Below are 27,103 nucleotides of genomic sequence, written 5' to 3'. Positions count from 1 at the left end.
AGCTGTCAGCACAGAGCCCAGCATGGGGCTCAAACCCATGAACTGCAAGATCATGACCTGAGCTGAAGTCGGACACTCAATCGACTGAGCCACCCAGGCGCCCCAGATTTGTATTTTAAATAAAGCACTCAGGCAGATAACAGTGGATCCTCATCTTGTGGATTAGGTATTTGTGAATTTGCCTAATTGCTAAAATGAATTTGTAACTTCAAAATCAATATTGATGATGCTTTCATGGTCATTCCCACATGCACAGAAGGGAGAAAAATTTGAGTTTTTCTACATGCACATTTGTAGTTGAGGCTGAACAAGACAACCTTTGCTTTTTGTTTTACCTCTCATACCGTAAATGTGTCCTTTTTGCTTTTTATTTAGTATATTTTTCACATTTTTGTGCTTTTGTTGCTGATTTTGCTTTTTCAAGTGATCCCCAATGTGTAGTGCTGAGTTTTCCCTAAGTACATACATATTCTGTTGTGTGCCTTACAGAGAAAACACTGTAGAAGACAAGTTTCTTTCAGGTATGAATTACAGTGCTGTTTGCTGTGAGATAAATGTGAATTAGTCAACAGTCCACAATAAGGAAGGAGATTCACCAATTTGTGTGTTCGGCCATTCCAGAAAGTGCCAAAGCAACATTCATAGTGTGTGATGAAGTGATGGGAAAGCAGCTAAATTTGTGCATTCTTGAGATGATTGACCGAGCATAGTGGACAGCATTGTCGTAAAGCTGAAAGCCACAGAAATTTATGGTCAGTTGTGTAAGGTCAGGAAAACGTTCAACTCTTCTGTCTAGTGCTAGCCACACTTTCAAAGGTGGTACAGGATGAAAGTGTTCAGCTTGCAGGTGAAGTAGGTTATGCAGGTCAAGGGGCTGTGGGAGAACTTTAAGAATACCTGGTAAGTGTTATACACGGAAAAGGATTCTATTGGAAGAGCACATGGTAAACACTAAGAGTTGGGGCGCCCGGGTGGCTCATTCGGTTGAGCATCCGACTTCAGCTCAGGTCATGATCTTGAGGTTCGTGGGTTCGAGCCCCCATGTTGAGCTCTGTGCTGACAGCTCGGAGCCTGGAGCCTGCTTCCGATTCTGTGTCTCCTTCTCTCTCTGCCCCTCCCCTACTTGTGCTCTGTCTCTATCAAAAATAAATAAAATATTTTTAAAATATTTAAACACTGAGAGTGGCATGTTTCACAAGGATGTTGGGAAAACAAACCTGTGTGACACAAGTGGCATTTTGGTTTGACAAAAAAATGTGACCAGAAGCTTGCAGGAACCCAATTTTGTATTTCCTGGAGGACCAGTAGTTCCGTGCTTGCTAGTTTAGTGTTGGAGGCAACTGTGTAAACATTGCTACTGGGAATGACAAGAACTGACTCTGTGTGGAGTGGGTTATAGAGAAAAGTGACTAGTTAGTTCAAATAGTCCTAGTGAGACAAGCAGGGATGAAAAAGAGGGAGTGGTTTTGAGACCTGATAAGGAAGAAGAGCATCTTTTTGGTGATGCCATGGGAGTTATCAGAAACAATTGCAGTAAATTGTTCCTTATGATATTACAATAAAGGCCTGGAAATTCAGGGCCAGAGGAGAAACTTCTTCTGTTAGATCATGAGAGCTCTACAATTGACCATATTTCTCCATGTTCCATAGCCACATGGCATATTGATCTTCCATTAAAGTGCTTATTTTTCTCTGTCATTTGTGTGAAGGGGTATTTGTCCAACACTCATGTTAGAGTGTGAACTTTTGGAGGATGAAAGATTATTTTATCTTATATATCAAACAACAAAAGAATGCTTTGCAGGGTTAGGGTTGAACTTACGTGAAACTCTGTAGCTTACATTTACATGATCAGACTTAGAGAATTTGTCCTTGGGACTCCTGAATTATTTTTATATGCTTGCTTTGTTGTAATGTTACAACAAAAATATTTAGTGGCTTAATTTCTGTAGTAACATGTATGTTCTCCCCAAGTCTTGACTATCTTAAATTTTGGGGCACAGTTTTAGAAGTGATCACTATCCATTTCTAAACAGAATTGAATTCTCTCTCCAAAGGCCACCTAAATTCTATCAGGCTGCAGAAGATCTCCCCAAATCAACAAAGCCTAATAGCTTCTCATCATATAGAAAAATACATGTTAACCCACATATCCTCTGTGGGTAATACAAATAATGTTGTCTCTGAGATACTCACTGGAGGAGAGAGATGATTTCAGGACAATATAGTAAGTAAGTAGTAGGATAGAAGTAATTGCCCTGGGTGCTTTGGGAGGCATAAAATAGGGGCAATCCTTGAAACCTTGGAGGAAGCTGAATAGAACAAATGAAAATTTCAAGGAAGTGTGATGTCAGAGGTTTGGAAGGAAGAGCAGGGATTCAGGAAGGTTCCCGGTGGTGACGAGAGCACGAGCTGTGGCAGGGATGCATGAGGGAGCGCGATGTGTTTGGAAAACTGCCAGTCGTTCAGAGTTGTCAACATGGGGGGAGATGAGGCTGGAACCAGGCATATGGAGGACCCTGTGTGGCTACTACGAGGCGTGAACTTCAGCCTGTTAGACAGTTGTGTTTCAAAGACACTGGTGTTTGTTGAAATGTGAACAGATATTATTTGCCACATAGGTTCTCTTAATCAAATAAGGTCCATGAATTTCTGCATAGTGCAACCCTTGCTTGGGCATTAATAATTCATATGAGTAACTATCGGCTCCCAGAAGATCTGGGGTAAAGGAACTTGTCTAACTTGATTTTATCTAGTGTTTCCCAAATTTAACTAAGCATAGACCTTTCTCCTTTCTCTTTTTCTTTTTCTTTTTCTTTTTTTCAAAATGAACTCCTGTTACCTTCTTATAGAAGTGTTCTGGGTAATGAGTCATGGAAGGACTTAAGCAAAAGTTACGTATCTGTTTACGTTTTTTTATTTAGCATACTTCCTAAGATGTATCCTAATAAACTCCTTAAATAGAGTAATGAAATTTGCCCCATTGCATGTCTGCAAAAATAAAAGATTCAAGGAACAGGTTATACCAGTAAATGAACATGAATGGTGCATGTTACTTATTTGGAGACTTAATTTCCTCTAGGAGTTTTGAGGTTTACCCCTTGCACAATATAATTGTTACAAAGTAGAATGAATAGCATGACTTACCAAAAACAGTTAAAATTCGGAACTGTTTCCCTTAATTTTTTCAGACTTGTCAAAAAGTATAGAGACCTGTAACGAACACTCTACCCATCTTAATAAACACTCAAAGCCCACTGGGTACCTTGCTCTAATTGTGTTGTCCTCTCTCCTCTCTAAAGGTAGCCACTGTTTTGGATTTGCTGTTTACCGTTCTCATGCATTTCTTTCTACTTTTATTGCTTCTGTATGGGTCCCCAAATTAAGTGTCTTTTATATGTTGTTTAAGTTTAGATAAATACCTTTATTCTGCTGAAACCGGCTTTTCTGTTAAGCATTATATTTATGGGATTTATCCATGTTAATAAATGTAACTTTAATGTATTGGGGTTATTTTCTAGTTTATTTATTTTGAGAGAGCGTGAACGGGGAAGGGGCAGAGAGGGAGAAAGAGAGAATCCCATGCAGGCTCTGTGCTGACACGCGGCTCTATCTCACAAATTGTGAGATCATGACCTGAGCTGAAGTTAAGAGTTGGATGCTTACCCGACTGAACCAGCCAGGCACCCCAGCGTATTCATTTTTATTTGCTGATTTATAGTATTCCATTGTACGAGTATGTTTAGGTTGTTTGCTTTTTTTCTTCTCTTGACATCATACTCACATTGTAGTAAACATTTATAAATGTCTTCCATTTGTGCAAGAGATTTTCCAGGGCACATACATAGGCATGGAACTGCTAGGTGTGCAGGTCCTAAGCTGTATTAGATATTGCCACATTGCTCTCAGAAGTACTTGTACCTGTTTACTGGCAGTGGATACGATTTCCTCTAAATCCAGTCTAAACTAGATTTTAACCTACATGTATTCGTGGGAATTGGGAAGAGTGAATCACGCTAGAGATTGTGCCCCCCAGTGTGGATTAACTCTGAATTTCATTTTGTCTTTATAGACCTTGGAGAAATTCATTCAAGGCTTTTAGATCACAGACCAGTTATTCAAGGTGAAACCCGTTATTTTGTGAAAGAATTTGAAGTGAGTATTTAAACCTTACTTTGTAAAAACGCTGCCCTAGTTGTTAGTGTGTTAATATATAGAAGGGGAACTCTGGTTTTAAAATCTCTGATTTCCATTTATGTGTTCATAACATAGACAAAGTAGAGCTCATTAGGAGGCGTTGCCATTCATGGAAGGAGCGGAAGGAATAGAAGGAGCAGGGGTTTGGGCTCAAGTTCCGGTGCCTGCTCTGGGGTATTTCATATCTGTTGATCTCAGCTTTTTTCATCCGTAACATGAGATACAGTGAAAAAAAGATTTTAAAGACTGATGGGTGTAGGTCTTCCAGATCCATTTTCTATTTTTTTTCCTCAGTTGGAGCATCAGCACCCACCCAGAGCACTCGGGTTAAAGCATGAGACTCAGCCTTGGTTGTTCCGACCCAGTTAGGACCCACATTCAGTGACCATTTCTTTTGGATGTTACTCATAAATCTCCATCCCTTCTGATTTGGGTGCCTGCTTCATCAGTCCAGTCAAAGCCAGTGTTTCCCATGCCACCAGAGTGCTCATTTCACTTTTTAAAACCCTTTGATGGTATTTGCTATGCACAGGATGAAGTCCACGCATCCTTGACCTGGCCCCTGCCTTGCTGGCTTTACCATCTGCCAGCTGACCTTTCATGCTGCACTCCAGTGATACTGATGTGCCAGCCTGCCATCCTGTTTCATAGTACTGTTGTTTTACACGTGTATAATTGGTTCATTGTGCATTAAGCAGCAACATCCCAAGCTACTGTCAGATAGGTGGTAAATGGTGTTGCACAAAAAATTTCACGGTTCTGTGTAAGTTGGGGTTTTATTTCCAAGTAAGACTCCAAGCAGGGAGTCTAAACCTACCAAAAGGAGAGAACCTTTTCATAAATCCTTTAAAACTTCAGAAAGCCTGTGGTACAGAGCGCTCGAGATAGAGGGACAGAGCTGCAACATCAGATATCATTTCTAGGTTCAATAGACTCATACTCAAAATCTGCATAATACCTACCTCACAGGGTTGTTGGAAGGATTAAAGGTATGCACGTTCACACAATGAATGCATCTCTGTGTGTGTATCTTAGAATGTTATCTGGTACCTAGGAAGAAATAACTGTTAGCTATTTCATCATCATTACTGTCGTGGTGGGATACACATAATCTGGGATACACAGAATATTATCCAGAGATGATTCCCTTTTATGCTATTTGAAGACTATTGCCAGTTCCTTAGAATAAAGTCTGAGCATCACATGGCTGGGTTCTCTGCTCACACTCTCTCAAGGCTAAAATCAAGATGTTGGCCAGACATTGTTCTTATTTGGAGCTCAGAGTCCTCTTCCTAATTGACATGATTGTACCAAAACTCAGTTCTTTGCCCTGATACAGTGAAGTGCCCATTTCCTTATTTGCTGCCAGCCAGGGGCCCCTCTGAACTCCTAGAGACCACTAACGTTCCTTGGTACGTGGCTCTTTCCATCTTCAAAGCCACAAATCAGTCTCGCTCATGTGGAGTCTCTCCCTCTCATGCTTGCCAGGAAGAGCCTAGACTCTGTAAAGGACTCACCTGATTAAGTCAGGCCCACTGAACATAATCTCCCTTTCTTAAAGTCAGCTTATTTGGGACCTTAATAAATCTGTAGAGTATAGATACAGTGGCACCTAGATTAGGGTTTGATAGAATAACTAAGAGAAGGTGTGTGTACGCTGGGTGGCGGGGGGTCTTGAGGGCCATCTTAGAATTCTGCCTACCATAAGCTCTTATAACTACCTGATATTTTTCTTGTTATTTATTTGTTTATTGCCTGTCTTCTTTCATTAGAATAGAGGTACCATAAGAGTCAGGACTCCTGATTGTTTAAAAATGCCTTATTCTCATTATATTAAAAATGCCTAAACCAATGTCCGATGCACTATGAGTGCTTAATATGATTCAAAAGAAAAACAGCAGAGCCTTGACAAAAATTTGAGTTTCCTAATGTCTAGTGATGTCATAAGTCATCTTTTTCATAAGTTATCTTTTTTTCTTTTTGCTAGTCTGATTAATTTGAAATACTGAATAGTTTTTAAAATATAACTTTAGAGATCTACTTGGTGTTAAACATAGAATTTTGGACTTAAGATGGATTTTCTGATCCACCCCCCCCAACCCACTTCATAGAAACTGAGCCCAGAGATGGAAAGCAACATTGAAAAGTTGCACATTGCTAATTAGTGGCTGAGTTATCCCTAGAAAATTTATCATTATACCTATATCAGCATTCTTTTTTTTTAATTTTTTTTAATGTTTGTTTATTTTTGAGAGAGAGACAGAGCGTCAGTGGGGGGAGGGGCAGAGAAAGAAATAGGGAGACACAGAATCTGAAGCAGGCTCCAGGCTCTGAGCTGTCAGCACAGAGCCTGATGCGGGGTTCAAACTCATAAGCTGTGAGCCCATGACCTGAGCCAAAGTCGGACACTTAACCGACTGAGCCACCCAGGTGCCCCTATATCAGCATGCTTTGAATAATGTAGATGGTTTTTGTGAAAGGGCTATCTATACAAGTGAAACTGAGTGTTGAATTCAAAATGAAAAAAGTTTTACATTTATGCCGTTAAGAGCTCACTTCCTGTTGAAGCCAATGCCTCTTCTAACTGGGATAGAAGATAGTTGCCAAGGGAAGATGGGCATGTGTCTCAGAGGAGAGAGATTACCTGCATTCCGCATCGTGAGCCCTTCCAGGGTCTCTTTGGAAAGGAGGCTGTGTTGAGGAATAAAAAGAACATGGGCCTTGGAGCTTGACATCTTTGGATTCAAATCCTGCCCCCCTCTTACTAGCTATGATTACTTGCTTTACTGAGTCTTAAGTTTCCTACTTAAAAATGGGAAGAGCAATATATACTGTGCAGTTTTTGTGAAGATTAAATGATATGTTATTTTTAAATCCCTGATACATAGGTGTTAGACAAATGTTGGTAACTGTTGTTACTAAGAAAAAGATGGTAGCAAATACAGTCAAAAAATTGTTTTAACTCAGAATTTACAATAATTTGAGCTTGAGTTCAATTTTTAATGATTTTAGGGAAAATAGAGTTTTGCTAAGCAGGTGGGAGAACTGTTATCTTAGAAAAATGTTTGTTTACTAGGGACACCTGGATGGCTGAGTCAGTTAAGCATCCAACTCCTGATTTTGGCTCAGGTCATCATCTCCTCATTTGTGAGTTCACGCCCTGTGTTGGGCTCTGTGCTGTCAGTGCAGAATCCTGCTTGGGATTCTCTCTCTCCCTCTCTCTGCCCCTATCTCTCTCTCTCTCTCTCTCTCTCTCTCTCTCTCTCTCTCTCTCTCAAAATAAATAAAACTTAGAAAAACAAAAGATGTTTGCTAGAGAATAAAATTATCACATTGGGTATGATAGAAACAAGCTTGTTTTGCAAGTGTCTCGAGCACTTACTTTGTGTGAGACATAACATAGAAACCAGTGCTGCTCTGATAAAGAGGACAGACACAGACCCACCCTTCATGAAGCAAGATATTCTCATATTGTCATTGAAGACTGGCCTCTGAAGGGCTCAAAAATATCTTGTCAGCTAAGTTTAACTTGTTACCTTCAACTAAATGTAATATAATTCCTTTTCTTGATAGATACTTGATCCAGGTTTTTACACGATAACCTCCCCGGTTGGTCTTCCTGAGGGTTTGGAATAGCATGGAAACTTTCCTGTATTTTCTGTGTATTGTATTCTGACATTTCTCCTCAAATTAGAAGAAAGCTGAAAGCATTTTAGAGGCTTTGGATTTGAATATATATCTGCATTATTTACAGTTCCTTTTCTATCTTGGTCCAAATAGTAGCATCCACTAATTCACCCCAGATGGCATGGTTGGGCAGAGAGGAGTGGCAGAGCAGTGTTACCAGTGCACCCTAGAACTTTCATCTCTCTCGCATTTAAACGTAGTTCACCTTAAGAAAATCTGACTAGTATGTAAAACTACAGATGTTTATAGTTTTTGTATTTCAGAAAGTTAATGCACGGGCCAACAATCATCTTTTTCTATATAAAATTTTATTTCTAAAGGAGGGAAATAAGTGCCACATGGTGGCAGCATTACTTAAAGTATTGAAGTTCTGTTATATTTAAGCTCTCTTTTTGTGTTTGTTAGTATTTCTGGACAGTTGACTGACTGTCTTTCTCCTGACTTTATGCAGATCTTTTATATCCTTGATTCCACTGAACAGAGATCCCTGTAGGGACTTTTCCATGAGCATCAACTTGGTAGTGTGAGTGGGGAGAGGCATTGTCTGCCGTACCGTTATCTTTCTAGCCCCAGAGGATATGTTGTGGCCTCTCATGTGGAACAGAGGAAAGACCCACATTAGTGAGCATTTCTGATGTGTTTTGGGGATATATGGTCCTGTACAAGTTCCTTATTTCTTTTTTTTTTTTTTTTAGTTTCATAAATCTTTTTAATGGAAAAACATTTTTTATTGATTATAGTTGGCACACAATGTTATATTAGTTTCAGCTATAGAATGTAGTAATTCAGCAAATCTATCCATTATGCTGTGTGCCCCACAAATGTTGCTACCATCTGTCACCACACAAGGCTGTTACAGTACCATTGACTATACTCCCTGTGCTATGCCTTGTATCCCCAAGACCTATTAATTTTATAACTGGAAGCTCATGACTCCCACTGTCCACCCATTTTGCCCATCCCCCCGATACCTCTCCTCTGATTGCTTATTCGTTTTTAGCAAATTTTATTCCTTCAGTGCTTTATTGAACAGTTGTTGATTACCTACGTGTATCAGTAAGGAATGTGTTTAGGTACTAGTAACGAACACCTGAAAAATAGTGTCTTTAACAAGTATTTATATTTCTCTCACAATACCTGGAGCCTAGGGCTCTATGATGTCAGCTTTTTTTCTAACTTTGCCTTCTACCTCCCTGGAGTGTTGCTCTTACCCTTATGCTTATAAGGTGACTCTGGGAACTCCAACCATGATATCTGCATTTCACGTAGCAAAAAGGAAGGCAGATGGCAACGAGAAGCAGTCTGTGTACAGGCACATATACCACCTCAAATAGTACTTGGAGACTGATAGGAAGAAAGAGGAGGAGAATGGATCCAGAACTATCTGTCACAGTAGGTATATAAAAATAAGTAAGAAACAGTCTATCTCCAGGAAGTTGACAGTCTAGGGAGAAGACCTATAAACAGTGAATTTTAATGGTGGAATTATTATGATAAAATAAGCACAAAGCACTTGAGATCTCAGGAGGAAACAACTCCAGAAACAACTCCCCACAGAGCTGGGAGGAAAGTTTTCATAGAAGGGATGGTGTTTGAGCTGAGAAAGGAAAATAGATGTTAGCAAGTAGGAAAAAAAAAAATGGAGGAAATGATGATTATAATTAGAGGCTAAAAAACAAAGGTATTCAAATAAGTACAGTAATTGCAGGAGTCAGGAGGGATTGTGTCAATGAATTTGAACATGGATTGAATTCATGAAGAGAAAATCCTTCAAAAGGCAGACACGTCAAGCTAGAATTTCACTTGATGTCCTAATCTCTCATTTTTGGTTAATAGATTATTGGAGTAACTGGCAGATTATTAAATATCAGGGTAAAGCATGTCCCATATAGCATATAATAAACATATGTATATACAATATGGTTTTAAATCTTGTTGGACTGACCAGTTTAGTGATGGAAAGAAAATTTTAAATTCTTATATTGGTCTCCCATTTCCTTTCTAACACTATCAAATTACATCTTAAATGTAAAGGTTATAGTAACTGTACTAATATTATTAATAATTGCTAGCACTTTTGAGCACATACTTAACCAGGCACTGTTTTAAGAACATTACATGAGCACTTGCTATTCATTTCAACTTAGAAATTAACTGTGTGATTTTATGGAGTGTTCCACATCAGAAGCCAAGCTTCATTAGTGCTGAGCTTTGATATTTATGCACCAGAATATATGTGAATATATATGCAGTTAAATAGATGTTAAATAGTCTTCCTTTTGTAATGAGTGTCAACAGTACACCTTGGTCAAAAATACCAGCATAAAAACAGGCACGTACCAGAGGGTAAGTTCAAGGGCGAGACTGTTTTCTAATTTCTAACGTCTTTTCTAACACTGTCATTGGGCCTATATGTTGTTTAAATGAACGAGGCTATAAACTCCCTTTCTACAACGTGAGACTCCCAATTTGCCTGCTAGAAGAAATAACCCTTTAAATAAGTGGTTGTTTTTTATCTTTATTTTTATTGAAGTATAATTGACACAACACGTTACATTCGTTTCAGGTGTACAAATTAGTAATTCAGCAAGTCGGTGTTATGCTGTACTCACCATAAGTGTAGCTACCATCTGTTACCATGTGATGCTACTAACAGTACCATTGACTGTATTCCCTCTGCTGAGCCGTCTGTCCTTGAGACTTCTTCCATAAGTAGAAGCCAGTACTTGTCCTCCGCTTTCATTTCATTTTGCCCATCCTCCCACCTCCCTCCCTTCTGGCAACCATTTCTTTGTTTTCTTTATTTATGAGTCTGTTTCTGCTTCGTTTGTTTTGTTGTTTAGATTCCACATATAAGTGAAATCACATGGTATTTGTCCTTTTCCATCTAACTTATTTCACTTAACGTAGTAAGTGCTAGGTCCATTCATGTCATTGCAAATGCCAAGATCTCATTCTTTTTTATGAGTGAGTAATATTCCAGTGTGTGCGCACGTGTGTGTGTGTGTGTGTGTGTACACACACACACACACACATACACATCCCACATCTTCTGTATCCATTCATCTATTGGTGGACACTTGGGTTGCTTCCATAGCTTAGCTATTGGAAATAATGGTGTAGTATAGGGGTGTGTGTTTTCATTTTCTTTTAATTTTTTTTTTAATGCTTATTTATTATGGAGAGAGAGAGATAGAGCATGAGCAGGGGAGGGGCAGACAGAGAGGGAGACACAGAATCCGAAGCAGGCTCCAGGCTCTGAGCCATCAGCACAGAGCCCAAAGCAGGGCTCAAACTCACGAGCCGTGAGATCATGACCTGAGCCAAAGTCAGATGCTTAACCGACTGAGCTGCATAGGCACCCCGTGTGTTTTCATTTTCTTTGGGTAAATACCCAGTAGTGGAATTACTGAATTGAATGGTATTTCTAGTTTTAGTTTCTTGAGGAACCTCCATACTGTTTTCCACACTGTTTGTACCAGTTTACATTCCCACCAACAGTACATAAGGGTTCCTTGTTCTCCACATCCTTGCCAGCACTTGGTGTTTCTTATCTTCTTGATTCTAGCTATTCTGACAAGTGTGAGGTTTTGATTTGCATTTCCCTGATCATTAGTGATGTTGAGCATCTTTTCATGTGTCTGTTGGCTGTGCATATATCTTAAAAAGAAGTTGGTTTAGGTCCTCTGCCCATTTTTTAATTGGATTATTTGTTATTTGGTGTTGAATTATATAAGTTATTTATGTATTTTGGATATTAACCGCGTATCATATATCATATGCAAATATCTTCACCCATTTAGTAGGTTGCCTTTTCATGTTGTTGATGGTTTCCTTGGCTGTGCAAAACTTTTTTTTTTTAATGTTTATTTATTTTTGAGAGAGAGAGAAGAGACAGAATCTGAAGCAGGCTCCAGGCTCTGAGCTGTCAGCCCAAGGCCTGTTGTGAGGCTCAAACTCACGAACCATGAGAAGACCTGAGCCAAAGTCGGACGCTTAACTGACTGGGCCGTGCAGGCGCCCTAGTGCAAAAACTTTTTATTTTGGTGTAGTCCCATAGTTTATATTTGCTTTGCTTCTTTTGCCTAAGACCAATATAAAAGAGATCACTGTCTGTATTTCCTAGGATATTTATGGTTTCAATCCATTTTGAGTTTATTTTTGTGTATCAGGTAAAATAAGTGGTCCAGTTTTATTCTTTTGCATGTGGCTGTCCAGTTTCCCTAGCACTATTTATTGAGGAGACTATCTTTTCCTCACTGCATATTCTTGCCTCCTTTGTCATAGCTTAATTGATTATATAAACATGGATTTATTTCTGGGCTCTCTATTCTGTTCCATTGATGTAGGGGTCTTTTTGTTTTGATTGCTACAGCTTTCTAGTATATCTTGAAATCTGAGATTAGGATATCTCCAGCTTTGTTCTTCTCTCTCAGGACTGTTTTTGGTATTTGGGGTCTTTTGTGGTTTCATACAAAGTTCAGTATTCTTTGCTGTATTTCTGAAAAACGCTGTTGGTGTTTTCATAGGGATTCTTTATATTTTAACTTTGATAGTGGCTCTTAACATTAGTAAGTCAAGGTGTCCTTGAAGAATTTTTTTTCTCCCAGAAAAATGCATAGAACACCTATATGTATTCAATTTGAGTACAATTTCAAGGGGATTCTGGAACCCCAAAGCCCATCCATTGACCACCCCCCCCAAGTAAGACCTATACCCTGAGTAGAACTGCAGAACTCCACTCTCTGTTCTTCATTGTCTTTGTATTTGAATTGAGAGACCATTCCTTTGCATCTTGGCAAAGAAAAAATGCACCATAAGAAATGAAATGATCTTTATTATCTTGATTCATTCAGATCCCAATGCCATGGGGGGAAGATGGCAGCAAGCTTTGACATAGTTTTTTGTTGTGTTGTTTTGTTTTGGGATTTTTTTGCTTCAATCTGTCTTTAGAAACAGAACTACTAGAGTAGCAAAATCAGGCAACGTCTATAATAAAACCAGGGGACAGGGTATCCCCAAAATACCAAATGACCAAATCACCAGCTAAACAGCTAAAAAGCTTCTGTGGTATCAGAAACTAGAGGAAGACATGGACGGATGGCAGAGGGTCTTGTGAAGCCTTGAATGTTGTTGCTTATAGTAGGGAACCAACTGACAATAACCAAATACATGGAGACCAAGGGTATTCTATAAGTACTAATATAAACATAACCATGAGAACAGAAACACCAAATTTTTCTCAATCCTGAAAGATATACCAAAAAAGAACAAATAGACCACATGATCACACAAAGATGATATACATTGTGTGTGTGTTTATGAATTTCATAAAGTGAAATAAGAAAAGTCTGTATATCATGTTTACATTTAAGAAGGAATTGAAAATATATATATATACTTATACATATGAATAAATACATATATACATTTATATATATCTTTGTGTATATATATGTAATGCATGTGTATATGCACATATATATATATAGATATAGATAGATAGATGTGTATCCTTATACTTAAGACAGTAGTAGGATAAAGTTTTAAAAGAATTACCTAAAGAGAGAGGAGGTAATACAATGCAAAGACATACATAGAAGCTAGACTTTATATATATAGATCTATATATAGATATATATGTGTGTGTGTGTGTGTGTGTGTATTTTTTTTAATACAGTTTTGGAGACATGGAAATATCTTACATAATTTAAAAGAAAATTTTTAAGGAACAATCCCTAAAAAATCAAGTGAAATGTAAAAAAGCAAACCTGTCTTTCTGGATGGTGGCATTGCCATGCAGAAAGAAATTGTTCCAAGTAACTATAAAACATAGTAATTTGTGCATATATAGTCGAATATCCCTTCAAAACAGCAACAACAACAAACCCTTAATCTGTTTTCAGTAATCATTTTGTTGATACTAGTGTTGCTGTTGTTTGATTGAAGTAGTGATAAAGTAAATTGTAGTTCTGTCTGGTGTTTTGAGAACTACAAAGAGACACAAGACTGAGAAGTATAATTAAAAGCGTTATTTTTCTTAATTTGTGATTATAAACTTAAAATGCATCTTTTTAAAAATTATTTTTAATGTTTTTATTTCTTTTTGAGAGGGAGAGAGAGAACTAACAGGGGAGGGGCAGAGAGAGAGAGGAAAAGAGAAAATCCCAAGCAGGCTCTGCACTGACAGTGCAGAGCCTGATGCAGGGCTGGAACCCATGAACTGTGAGATCATGACCTGAGCTGAAATCAAGTTAGACTTCTGACTGACTGAGCCACCCAGGTGCCCCATTAAAATGCATCTTTTAAAAACAGATACCTTGGGGCACGTGGGTTAAGTGTCCTACTCTTGATTTAGACTCAGGTCATGATCTCATGGTTTGGTTTGTGGGATCGAGCCTCGTGTTGGGTTCTGCACTGACAGTGAGGAGTCTGCTTGGGATTCTCTCTCTCCCTTGCTGTACCTTCCCCAGTTGCAGTCTCATGTGAATGCTCTCTCTCTCAAAAAAAACCAAACATTAAAAAAAAATAAAAACACCTATTTCATAGCCTTGTTCACTAAAAGGCCTAGAAATAATGACTGACATGGTAGCAGTGAGCACCCCCAGTGATCATTCTCTAAGTACGATTTCTAAATAGTGGCGTTTAGAGACCTGCTGATTCCAAGTCTGGGTCTAGAAATGTACTAGGTGAGCCTAGAGCACCCATTCGTATCAGAAGCAGAGAGGCTACTAAAGAACATAGAATTTTGTCTGAAGCATTGCAGAGCCAACTTAACTAGGCTCCCACTGGACAAAAATAGGACAGTTTGAGCACCAATAAGGAAAAATACTGTAATGGCTTGAGAACTTCAAAATCGTTAAATCTATGAGTCATAGGAATGCATAGAACAAACAGAAACCTTTAGAGAATACTAAGGAACCATATCATTATTTTTGTTAAATAAGTTAAACTGTTAAGTAAGAGGAAGTAATCAAGTGTTTTATTTTGCCTTGCATATGTAAACAATCCTCAGAGTAACCAAGTGGTTATGGGGAAATTTCCCTTTACAGAGGTTATTCCTGCTGATAAATGAAGACGGAATGCTACCAACATCCTGCTGAAAGTACACAACCCACCTCCCTCTGAAATATTCCTGCAAACAAAAACCAAAACAAAACCCTGAATCTGATCAAGCCTCTAGTTCTAACTACTAATTTACAGGAAGGAGAACAGACAAAGGGATATGTTAAATTACACCATGGGGATTCATTCAGCCAAATAACAGACTGTGGGAAACTGCAGAACAGATGACTCAACTTTTTTCAACAAATTGCAAAGACAAAAGTGATGGAGGGGAAATCTATAGATTAAAAAAAGAAAAATTAAGAAACATACTAACCAATTGCAATATATGTTTTCCTTAGATTTGGGTTTAAACGGGGATCAAAAAGAACATTAATGGGATATTTGAGGAAATGGGAATACGACTTTGATATTTAATGATATTAAAGAATTGAGTGTGTGTGTAAGTGAGTGAGAGTGAGGGGAGAAGGGGCAGAGAGGTGTATTTTTTTTCTTAAGAAGAGTCTTTGTCTTTTAAAGATAGATGTTGAAATATTTACAGTTGAAATTACATGCTTTCCAGGATTTGCTTCAAAATAATCTACGATTGTGGGTAGGAGGATGTATGGAATGTTACAGAGGGAACAGAATCAGCCAAGAGTTAAGAATTGTTGATTGGTGATAAGTACAGGATTCATTGTTTATTCTTTCTCAACTTTTGTATGACTTTTTAATTTTTTACTATGGAAATATTAGAGTAAAAACCTAGCCATAGCTGCTCCATAAGAATGGCTCAAAACAAAACAAAAACCCCAGTGTCACAACTAACTTATTACTTCTCTACAGTCAAGTTAACTGCCCTTCTTTTTTTAGTGAACTTTTTATTTTGTATTAATTTTAGATTGACATTAAAGTTGCTCAGTTAGTATAAAGAGTTCTCCTGTACCTTACCCTCACTCAGTTTCTGTTGCTATTAATGCCTTATATTACCATACTAAATGGGTAAAAACTAAGAAATTAACATTGGTATGTTACTATTGATGAAATACCAGACATTATTCAGGTTTCACCAGTTTTTCCATTACAGTTCTCTTTTTGTTCTGGGACCTTATCCAGGGTACCACATTGCATTTACTTGTCAGTCCTGCTAGCCTCCTTTGGTCTGTGACAGTTATCTCTTTCCATGTTTTTCATGACTTTCACAGTCTTGAATACTGGCCAGTATCCTGTAGAATGTCCCCCAATCTGGGTTTGTCTGGTGTTTTTTTTCAGATTAGACTGGGGTTATGGGTTTTGGGGAAGTGCCCTTCTTGTCACATTACATCAGAGGGTACATGTTATCACCATGACATCACTGATGATGTCAACTTTCATTGTCTCCACCGTGCAGTTAATATTTTTCTCTTTCCCTACTCTGTTCCTTGGAACCAAGTCACTGGCCTACCCTCAAGTGTAGTGGTAGGTAGTGTTAAAGTCTGCTTTCTGAAGCAGGGTGTGTTAGGGATCAGGACCACATTCAGGTTCAGCGATTGACTAAATAGACCTTAGCATATGGTCATATTGGTAGCTAGGCTTTAATATGGCAAAAGGATATAGAGCAAAATCAACAAAGGGAACAGGTGTGTGACAAGAAGTTTGGAGAAAACCAAATAGAAGCTTCCCAGAGTCCTCTCCCAGTGGAGTCACACAGATGTTCTTCAGTCCCCCAGCAATGAGCTTTGACAACACATGTGAAATGTCTACTGGAGAAGCTCACCTGAGTATAGGAGTCCAGGGATTTGATTGGCGACTGGTTAAGTAGGCACTCTCTGCCCAGCATGTATCAAAATTCCAAACTCCCAGAAGAAAGGATGTGTCTTTTCATTTATAGAAAGTTTTATACCAGTGTAGGGAACTATTTACTGGTCAAGTTTCTAGCCCCCAGCCGAAGGCTAACCATGCAAGCAGGCCTTTCTAAGGACAGTGGTCAGTGTTAACTCTTTTCTGCATAGGAAAGTATTCCTTTATGACGCATTTTTGAGAAAAATGGAATTAGTTTTAAAAACAGCGTAATAGTAGGACCTATTATTATGTATTTTATATAAAAACAACAAAAGTAAAATTAGATCAAGGGTGTCTTAATTTCCCTGCTGTACAGAATGAAGTATGTGGCAATCTAGGCCTCTTTTCGTTCATTTACTATTTCTCATGCCCATTAAAAAAATTTTTTTATGTTTATTTTTGACAGAGAGAGGGGGAGAGGGAGGGGCAGAGAGAAAAGGAGACAGAGAATTCCAGGCAGGCTCTGCACTGATAGCAGGGAGCCCAGTGTGGGGCTCGAACTCATGAATGGTGAGCTCATGACCTGAGCTGACTAGACACTTAACCAACTGAGCCACCCAGGCGCCCCTTCTCGTGCCCATTTTTAAACATTGCTATAAAAATATTACTCACTGCAGCTTTTGAAGCATTTCATAATTAAAAAATGCCTCCAGGTTGTGACTTCATTTATTGCCAAATAATTGGAAGAAAGCTGTGTAAATTTCAGTAATAACATATAACCAAAACCTGGGTGGAAATCCCAGAAAGTAATTACTGAGATTTAAGACACAATATGTATTCATAATTTACTTTCTTTTAATAGGAAAAACGGGGTCTTCGAGAAATGCGAGTTCTTGAAAATTTGAAGAATATGATCCATGAAACAAATGAACATACTCTTCCCAAATGTAGAGAAATAATGCAGGGCGACTTAAGCCAAGTTCTCCAGAGATGTAAGCCAGCGTTTTTTGTGTGTTTTTGTTTTGTTTTTTAACGCTGTTTTATTTCAAATGAATGCTATGCCAAAATGTATTCCTTCAGTGTTTTGGTGGTAGGTGGAGAGAGAATTCTTAATCAAAACCTATAAAATGGAAGCCCTGTCACAGAGCATGTGACTATCTAGTGATTAATGTGTGTTGCCAACGATGTTGAGAGCATTAATCTCCAAAGTGAGATGTGTGCATCTGGGGTACACAAGATAAGCAGTCCTTTTAGGATGTGAGAAAATTGCAGCATTATTTACCTTTTTTTAAATTTAATTATGCATAAGAAGTTTGATGACTAAGAATTAGGCAGTGAAATGAAACTTGTTTTTCAAACAGGATACTAGAATTTTTAACTTTTTTTAAAAAAGGATCCCATCATAAATGTTTGTAAACATTTTATAACTTTTTTCGTTAAGCAAAATATTGTAATGTGGAGAGACATTAAAAAAGAATACTTATTAAACATATAAAATAAAAGGAGTTTTATTACTAACTGATTTTAAAATTAGAAGTGTATCAAAAACTCAAGGTTTCTCCTTGGATCTAGATCCATACTGACACTGTTCAGCTTGTGTGAGGGTAGATAATGCTGGCAAATAATGATGGATTACTGAAGTGCAAATGAAAAAGTACCTTTCTGGGGGGTGGGGGGGGTGGGGAGAAAACAAAACTAGCCAGTAATATAATGACCTGTGAAGGAATACAGTAGGGAGATTTGGTTAATAATTGAAATTAGCAAGTGTTTGTATTCAGGTCCAAGTTAGTCTCATGTACTCTAATGCTAAAAGGGGCTTGGAGAGAATTAATGCCCCAAGATTACATTTGGTATCTTTGAACGAAACAGCAGAAAGTCTAAAATTGATTGTAGGCTTTTGCATCTTAGTACACACATCATTTGTTTGTTCGGACTATTACTTCCTTAACCCTGACAAACATTGTAGATATTATACTAAAAAACTCGATTATTAGTAAGACTACTTATGTATGCATTTGAGATATGCCTATAACTGTTCTTTTCTACACTTTGAGTCATAAAGATAAATTGGGTAAAACTTGGTAAAAATCAGTGAATGGTTATCTTGATTTAATTCATTCTTGGGCTAACATAACTTCTGATGTGAAGACTAGCCTCTTAAAAGTAGTCTCCACAATGAAATAGAAAAGTATTACTAGTAAAATGGAATTCAGACTGTAAGTGTATCCTGAAAGGAAGAATTAAAACGCATAAAATCCAAAGTTGATAATTAAGGTTTTAAGATCTGTGGACTACTCTGGGTGTAATTAGCTCTGTGGACCTAAAAAATGGCTTTGGAGGTGTTTTCCTGCTAGAAGCATGGAAGGCTTCTTCAGTAGGCTTCAGCCCAAGTATTTTCTGCTAAGTATTATGAGCATGGGTAGAATGGAGATGATTATGTGCTTTAATTGTAAAGCTTTGCCTGGGCCCATCTGTCGTTCCCAGGGAATTGCACGTTTAAAAATCTGACATTTTAAGTCAGAGTGCTGGCTTGTTTATTTTCGATACTGATTCATCAAGGAGTTGTACAAAATTATGCAAGCCAGCTTATGTGGAATGTGGTGGAGTACATTCTGGTCTAAGTAGTACTCTACAAGCCTAGTGATGAGTTAAGTTTTGTTTTGTGCCTGTTAATACAGCTGCCACATTTATCTCTTCCTGTGCTGGTGGTGCGGTCAGCTGTGCCGCTCAGAACTCTGCAGCTGTGGACCTCCGGCTGCTGGTCTCACATGTTGCGCAGAGCTAGGTAACTGTGGAGCAGTAAGGTGGGGACATCTTGAATTATTGGAATGTAGACCTATTACAGAATCCTCAGCTTGGAACTGTTTCCGCTTTTGGCTGTGTGGCCACCCACCTTGTATAGTGTCTTTGGATTTGATGACCAGAAGCTTTAGAACAAAAACTTACCTGTGGTTCCTTTAAAAATCACAAAAAGTAGGGGCGCCTGGGTGGCGCAGTCGGTTAAGCGTCCGACTTCAGACGGGTCACGATCTCGCGGTCCGTGAGTTCGAGCCCCGCGTCAGGCTCTGGGCTGATGGCTCGGAGCCTGGAGCCTGTTTCCGATTCTGTGTCTCCCTCTCTCTCTGCCCCTCCCCCATTCATGCTCTGTCTCTCTCTGTCTCAAAAATAAATAAAAAACGTTGAAAAAAAAATTAAAAAAAAAATCACAAAAAGTAAATGAGAGTTCTTGGAGGGTACAAAAAAAGCAACCCATAAAGTCATCAACATATAGCCTTTATGGGGGCACCTGGGCGGCTCGGTTAAGCGTCTGACTTCGGCTCAAGTCATCATCTCGTGGTTTGTGGGTTCGAGCCCCACTTCGGGCTCTGTGCTGACGGCTCAGAGCCTGGAGCCTATTTGGGATTCTGTGTCTCCCTGTCTCTCTGCCCCTCCCTGCTCACACTCTGTCTCTCTCTCTCAAAAATAAATAAACATTAAAAATTAAAAAAGAGACAGCCTTTATGTTATTTTTTAATCCTGAAAACAGTATTAGTGTCTATGCCCTGCTTATTAATTATTTAATAGACTTACGGATTTCACCACATTTGTTGTCTGGAGATCTTGCCTTAGTATTAAGGACCTAGACCTTGATTTTAGAGTAAGAAGGACAGAGCCTGTGGGTTTTCCTTACGCTAACTAACACGGTCATAGGAAATTTCTTTCCTTACCTGCTTCCCTCTTTTTTTAGAGAGACATGACTTTATTTTTTTATTATTTAAGCAGAAGGTTGTATGTTTAAGTAATAAAAAAAAAAGGGAAGAAAGCAATAAATCACCCTAGTAACTACCTGAAAATAACCATTGCTTTTTAACATTGGTGAACATCATTTTAGACATCTTTGTGTAAATCCAAATAGAAGGATGGATAGAGACGTGATAGCTGAATGAATAGCTGGGCCGGTATGAGGGAGAGAGCACATTTGATAATGAGATCATACACTTTTTTTTTTAATGTGTATTTTTGAGAAAGAGAGGGAGAAAGAGAGAGCGAACATGCCAGTGGGGAGGGGGAAGAGAGGGAGGGAGACACAGAATCCCAAGCAGGCTCTGAGCTGTCAGCACAGAGCTGGACACAGGGCTGGAACTCACAAACTGGCGATATCATGACCTTGAGCTGAAGTCAGATGTTTAACCGACTGAGCCACCCAGGCACCTCTATTTTTTTTGTTTTTATTTTTGTTTTGTTTTTGTTTGTTTGTTTGTTTTGTCTTATGGGGAGGGTCATACACCTTTTAAGCTTAGGTATTAATTTTTAATTTTATTTGAATTTAATGCAACAGGCACTTAAAACTGAAGGAAATACCTTAAAATAAAAGATCGTTCAAGGAAAAATAATTATAAAAATAATTATAAAAAACATTTAGAAGTTAGAGTCATGATGTTATTATTTCTGCATTAATTAATGCCTTGAGAGTTGGAGGCATTCAGACATTCACAGCTTCCCTCACCACTCTCTTCCCCAACCTCACTTTTAACTTGATCAAGGTTTATAGTATTTGCTTTCTGTCCTGAAGTCCTAATGCTGCCACTTATTTATTTAGTCTTAGACTCTTGACTTCCTTCTCGTTTGTTTACTGGATCTTTAATGATGATATTATAATTCTGTTTGTTTCCTTAGCCCTGTACTTTCAATTTTTATTTCATGAAATATGTTTGCTCTCTTTTAATAAAGAGAGATTTTGTATAACGGAGCACCTATGGACAATTTTATTAGGTTTTCTTTCAGAAGGGAGGCTGTGTCTGTTTCATCTGTCTCTCACATATTATGAGCCTTTCTCCACCCCTCATATCTGTTTCTGTACAAATTAAAGCATATTGGAGTTCTAACAATTTTGTCAACTTATTTTCTTTTTCTGACTTTTGGGGGATGAAATAATTAGGGGTTAGGAATCTCAGTTCTTGGCCATCATACCACATTTCAAAGTTTATAGTATACAATTATAATTTTTCCTTGTTCAGTAAGTGATGGAATTTTTTACCTTTTATTTTTTTTTAACTTTTTATTTATTTTGTGAGTGATTTAGGGGACTAAGTTTGTGTGGTTTTGCTTCAATTTGTCTCTACCTAGAAATGTTTAAGAAGTCAATGATTTAAAATACCAATTTTTTTTTTTTTTATTTTAGGAAGAGAGAGAAAGCCCAATCAGGGGAGAGGGGCAGAGGAAGAGAGAGAGAGAATCTTAAGCAGGCTCCACACTCAGAGCAAAGCTTAACATGAGGCTTGATCCCACGACCCTGGGATCATGACCTGAGCCAAAATCAAGAGTCTGACGTTCAACTGACTGAACTACCCAGGTCCCTAGAATTAACCAAAAATTTTATAGCACTTTACTAGTTAGAATTTTTACCAGCATCCTCTTCACGCACTGCCTCTCCCTTTTCTGTTCTCCCTACCTCTGCTCACATGTAGCTTACTAACAGATTTTTTGGGCACAGCTTTGAGAACATAACTGGGATCTGACCATCCTCACCATTTCACTAACTGCTGCCACCCTGGTCTAAGCCACTCTGATCTCTCACCTGGATTGTTCTAGTAACCACATAACTCATCTTTATGCCTTTCCTGCCTATAATCTGTTCTCCACATAGGAGCCTGAATGATCCATTTGAAATGTAATTTGGCTCTTATCATTACTATATCAGAATCTCCTCCTCTTGCTTACAGAACAGCCAGACTCCTCACAGTGGCCTAGATGATTCTACATAATGGCGCCCACTCTTTTATTTCCTTCCATTTTCTTTTCCCACACTTCATTCGAGCTACTCTGGCCTCCTTATTCTTCTAATATGTGCCAAACGTGCTTCTACTTCAGGGCCTTTGCACTTGCTTCCTCTGGAATACTCTTGTCAGCCTTTTTTCTTTTTTTTAATTTTTTTTAATATTTATTTTTGAGAGAGAGAGACAGAACGCAAGCAGGGGAGAGGCAGAGAGAGAGAGAGAGGGAGACACAGAATCCAAAGCAGGCTCCAGGCTCTGAGCCATCAGCACAGAGCCTGATGTGGGGCTCGAACCCACGGACTACAAGATCATGGTCTGAGCGAAAGTTGGCAGCTTAACTGACTGACTCACGCGCTCCATTGAATACTCTTGTCAGATTTTTGTACATTCTCATTTCCCATCCATCTCTGCTCAGGTGTCAACAGTGAGACCTTCTTAGCTACTCTGTAATAATCATGTTCCCTCGCTCTGGCATTCTCTGGTCTCTTTACCTTGCTTTTTCCTCCAGAGTATCCACCCCAACCTGGCATGCTAAGTATTTATATGCTATCTGTCTCCTCAACCAGAATATAGGTTCTATGAGTTCGGGGACTCTGATTGTTCTCTCCAGTACCCCTGGCACCTAAAACAGTGGAGTTCCGAAGTAATTATTTGTTCCTTGAGATGAATGAATGAGAATTCAGCTAACATCTAATACCAAGCCAAAGTTACTCGCTTATGTATGTATTTGAGGTTCACACATACCAATCATGATAGAATGTATTTGTTTTTCTTGTGTGAGGACAGTCGGGACATTGTCACCTATCGTATGTGGCACTACTGTATGTGGTGCTAATTTCAAAAAATCTTTTGGTTGAGAGAAAGTAATTTGACATTTCTTGACTCTTTAAAATAAGTATGGTCTCCTGAAATGCAGACAACAGGGGAAACGGCTTCCTGCTGCATTAGGTACAACCAGTAAGTGATGTGGAAGTGATAGGAAGGTTGAATAATAGGCCTTTTCCTCTCGGGGTCTCTAATCATGAAGAAGGAATGTTTGGTATGGTCACGTGATTTTCTTGTATTTTAGAAAAGCAGGTTTCATTAAATTTAGAAAGTAAACCTTTCTTATTGTGTGGCTAAAGAATTAAAAAGTCAGCAACTTCTAAGGGACTGAGATTTCTAAAAATGGGCGTTCTGTCTGAGCACAAAGACAATCCCTGTAAGGAACAAAAGTGTGCCTTTGTCAGATGTGTTCTAATTAAAATTTTAAAGGACATAACAGATGACAAAATAATGTCATAGTCTTGTAATTCTTCTCTTAGGTTAAGCCCAGAATGATCTGAAAATGATGAAGCACCCAAAGACCACAGAATGGATTTTTTTTTAAGTTATGTTCAGAGTCAGGGGGAAAAAAATCCAATCAGGAAATGATAGAACCACTGCTTGGGAAGAATGATGTAATATTAATATGCCACAGAAAGAAGGCAGATCTAATCAGCTCCCATTTTGTTTTGTTTTCATCTTTTCTGTTAGAACAAACAATGATTGGGAACATAATTTTCAGGGCTAAAATATTATCTTTGATATAACTAAAATAAATGGCTACTGATAAAAACATTACTTTTTAAAAGCAGAATCCTCCTCTTTTACCATATTCTCACAGGGAGGGACCTAACATTTTTCTGAAAGGGAAGTCACAGTCCCTGCCCTGCTGAGGAACTTGGGACCTATTTGGGACTAGGTTTGGGTAGGAGAGGAAGGCATGTTGTGAAACACTACTAAACCTCTGTGTAAGCAAATGCAAGGTAAAGTGGTGAAATACCCACATACCTGGTAAAGGAATTTCAAATAAGAGAAAATCCTTATAGGGAAAGGATTAATCTAGGAGGGCTTTATTATGAAGCCAGGACACCATAAACTGTTCTCTTAAGACAAGTAAAACATTGTCATTAGGAGACAGGACTAAGGAAGGCATTTTCAGTAGGGATAGTAAGTAGAATAATAGTAATAACAACCTTTCTTGACTGCTTACAATGTGTGAGGAACTGCTCTAAGTGCTGTTAATATTTAAATTACTTGTCAGCCTAGTACCCACTCTGTTATCTCATTTAATGTCAGTTCTGAAGTCCTCTCATTAGTTGTTCCATTAATTTTACAAATGACGAACTGAGGTGCTGAGGTGTTAGGAAAAGCAACAGTGACAGTGCCTGGCTCATAGCAAATGCTCACTCGGTATTTGGCAAGTGAATGAGTGAGCAAGCAAACATGCAAGTTACACAACTAAGTGCTCAACTCTACATTTGACTACAGCTCCCTGTCACCTGCGTGCAAAACAGTGAAGTGAAAACATTTGTATATAGAAATAAAATGGGTTCAGTAAATGAAGAGGTCTGAAGAACTAATGGATGAAAACCAGTTTCTTTGATGAGATCACAAGAGGAGAATGTTGAGGGTATGAGCCATGCCTTTAGAGGCAGAGATCTGATTGTATTTATTTTTGAAAAAATTTTAAAAATTTTTATTCAGTTTTTGAGAGAGAGAGACAGAATGCAAGTGGGGAAGGGGCAGAGAGAGAGGGAGACACAGAATCTGAAGCAGGCTCCAGGCTCTGAGCTGTCCACACAGAGCCCGCCATGGGGCTCGAACTCACGAACCGTGAGATCATGACCTGAGCTGAAGTCGGATGCTCAACTGACCGAGCCACCCAGGCGCCCCTTACAACCTGCTTTCTGCACTTATTAGTCATATTACCTACTGTTTGTACCTCAGGTCTTTACAGATGCCAGAAATCTGTGAAATGGGATAATGATCCTCTCCTAATTTAGGAAGATGGGATTGAGAGGAGTAATACATGGAAAGTACTTAAGACAGGTTTGGGCACATAGTGATAATAAATAACTCTAATAATTATCATGAGCAGTTGTGGTTCATTAGAAAGGGAAGTCACTCGAAGGAAACAGTCCAGAGAAATTTATTTGAATCTGGCAGTGGCAGTCAGGATGAACTAGCAGGCAAGAGCAGAAGCAGGAATGGGAAGTTGTTGAAGCCTTGTGGGTACCAAGTACTGCCTGCAAGAGAGAAGTTTGTATGAATGAGAAAAAGGGAGAGGGAGGGCTAATGAATCAGAGAGACATTGTAGACATAATGAGAATGTAATGATAAATTTATCAGGCATTTTATATCTTTTTGGAGAATTCTGAAGTCATTGTTGACAACTTGTCATTGGAATTAGTACCTAAATGCCCTTGGCTTATACCTCAAGGCTCATGAATAATGTTGGTTCTAATTATGACATCCTAAATATATTGGCAAAACTTCTTTTTTCCCTTCTAGCCAGCCTATCACAGCCAAAATAATATCAGTTTTTTTGCATAGTTTCTTGAGATCTAAAACAATTCAAGTTTTGGGGGTGTTTCTTTTGGCTAAGTCTTGAACAAGGGCTGCTGATTGAAAACCCATTGTCTGTTTTATTTCAGTGCAAACAGCTTCTGATGCAGTCTGTAGACTCCAACAGAAGGAGCAGGAACGAAAGAAGGTAAAAGTACATCATTTGGATAATGGGACCTACAACTCCTATTATCATCATATTATTAGCAGTTGCTTTTTTATTTAAAAAGTCTCTGAATTTGTTTTCTTTATGCAGTGATTTAAAAAGTTTAAAAATGGCTAATTCATTGAAGATGTGTTCAGGAGGTATGAACACTTGATTGTACCACCCATATTTTTATAATTCAAATTGCAGATCTCTTTTTTTTTCCTTTTCAACATTTCCAACTATTCCCTGAAAGCAGTATTTGTCTCATTGAGGAGAGAGAGTAAGACTTTTACATGAAACAAAAAATGCCTACCAGATTGGGAATATAAATCTTTTCTTTGAGCCTGAAGCACTGATGAGTATGTTATGTGTATTTCTTCTAGAAAAGGAAGCATTCATGCCCGTGGATGGGTTACTTAATGAATAGTCATAAGAGTATGCGAAACACTTGCTGGGTAATGCTTTGCTTATTGAAAGTATATCTTAAGTAAGTTTAGATGTAGAAAAACAACACAAGAATTTAAGGTCCTGTGATCATTTGCTATTTTCACTTACAGTTTCCATAAAGTATTTTTATAACTTATTCATTGTTCTGAACTAATAAAGATACACTTTTTAAGAAATGCTGAAAATACTGAGTCACTCTGAATATAGTATCTTTTATGGGTAAATAAGTGTTGCTATCTCCATTTCTCTGGAATGTGCTGTGGTTAATCCACAATAATAGTTCAGATCTGCACTGTATATAAAAATACAGTGGAATAAACCATGCCAGAGTTTACATTGCTGTACCCTCTGCTCAACTCTAAATATTGATACAGAGTTTAAAATTCAGCAATTTGGTAAATTAGGCCTTAGTGAAAGGACTAAACATTTCAGGCAGGTGGGAAGGCTGCCTGAGAGGTGTAAGGTCACAGCAGGCTGGGTCAGGAAGCAGGGCCATTGAGCGTGTTGATAAAATGGCAAGGCAAGGCCACGGGCAGGATCATCTGTTACGGTGTCATGCTTGCATCATGTCCAGAGAACACTGTAAAGACAAGCACAGGACCTTACATAGGCCATGCCAGGCTGACACCGGATGAGTTTCTTTAGTTCTCTCCTCTGCAAGGTGCCAGTAGGGATATTTCAATTTGTTAAGTGT

At 38.5% G+C, this 27,103-nt stretch overlaps 2 protein-coding genes across 2 annotated transcripts in view; both read left to right on the top strand.

Moving 5' to 3' along the window:
- The window catches only part of EEF1E1 (eukaryotic translation elongation factor 1 epsilon 1), a 37,959-nt gene extending 33,803 nt beyond the window's left edge, over positions 1-4,156 (top strand). The window contains exon 5 of the mRNA XM_027040271.2: positions 4,073-4,156. The gene's annotated coding sequence lies outside the window, so the exon portion shown is untranslated. The remainder of the gene's footprint in view (positions 1-4,072) is intronic.
- BLOC1S5 (biogenesis of lysosomal organelles complex 1 subunit 5) overlaps positions 1-27,103 on the top strand; it is a 45,742-nt gene that overhangs the window by 2,826 nt on the left and 15,813 nt on the right. Inside the window, exons 2-4 of the mRNA XM_015068681.3 lie at positions 4,073-4,155; positions 17,552-17,681; positions 25,904-25,962. Coding sequence (XP_014924167.2) covers positions 4,073-4,155; positions 17,552-17,681; positions 25,904-25,962 — 272 coding nt within the window. The remainder of the gene's footprint in view (positions 1-4,072; positions 4,156-17,551; positions 17,682-25,903; positions 25,963-27,103) is intronic.

Source organism: Acinonyx jubatus, chromosome B2 (genome assembly GCF_027475565.1).
Source record: "Acinonyx jubatus isolate Ajub_Pintada_27869175 chromosome B2, VMU_Ajub_asm_v1.0, whole genome shotgun sequence".
NCBI classification, from domain to species: domain Eukaryota; kingdom Metazoa; phylum Chordata; class Mammalia; order Carnivora; family Felidae; genus Acinonyx; species Acinonyx jubatus.
Note: the sequence above shows the minus strand (reverse complement) of the source record. Positions and strands in the feature narration are given on the sequence as shown.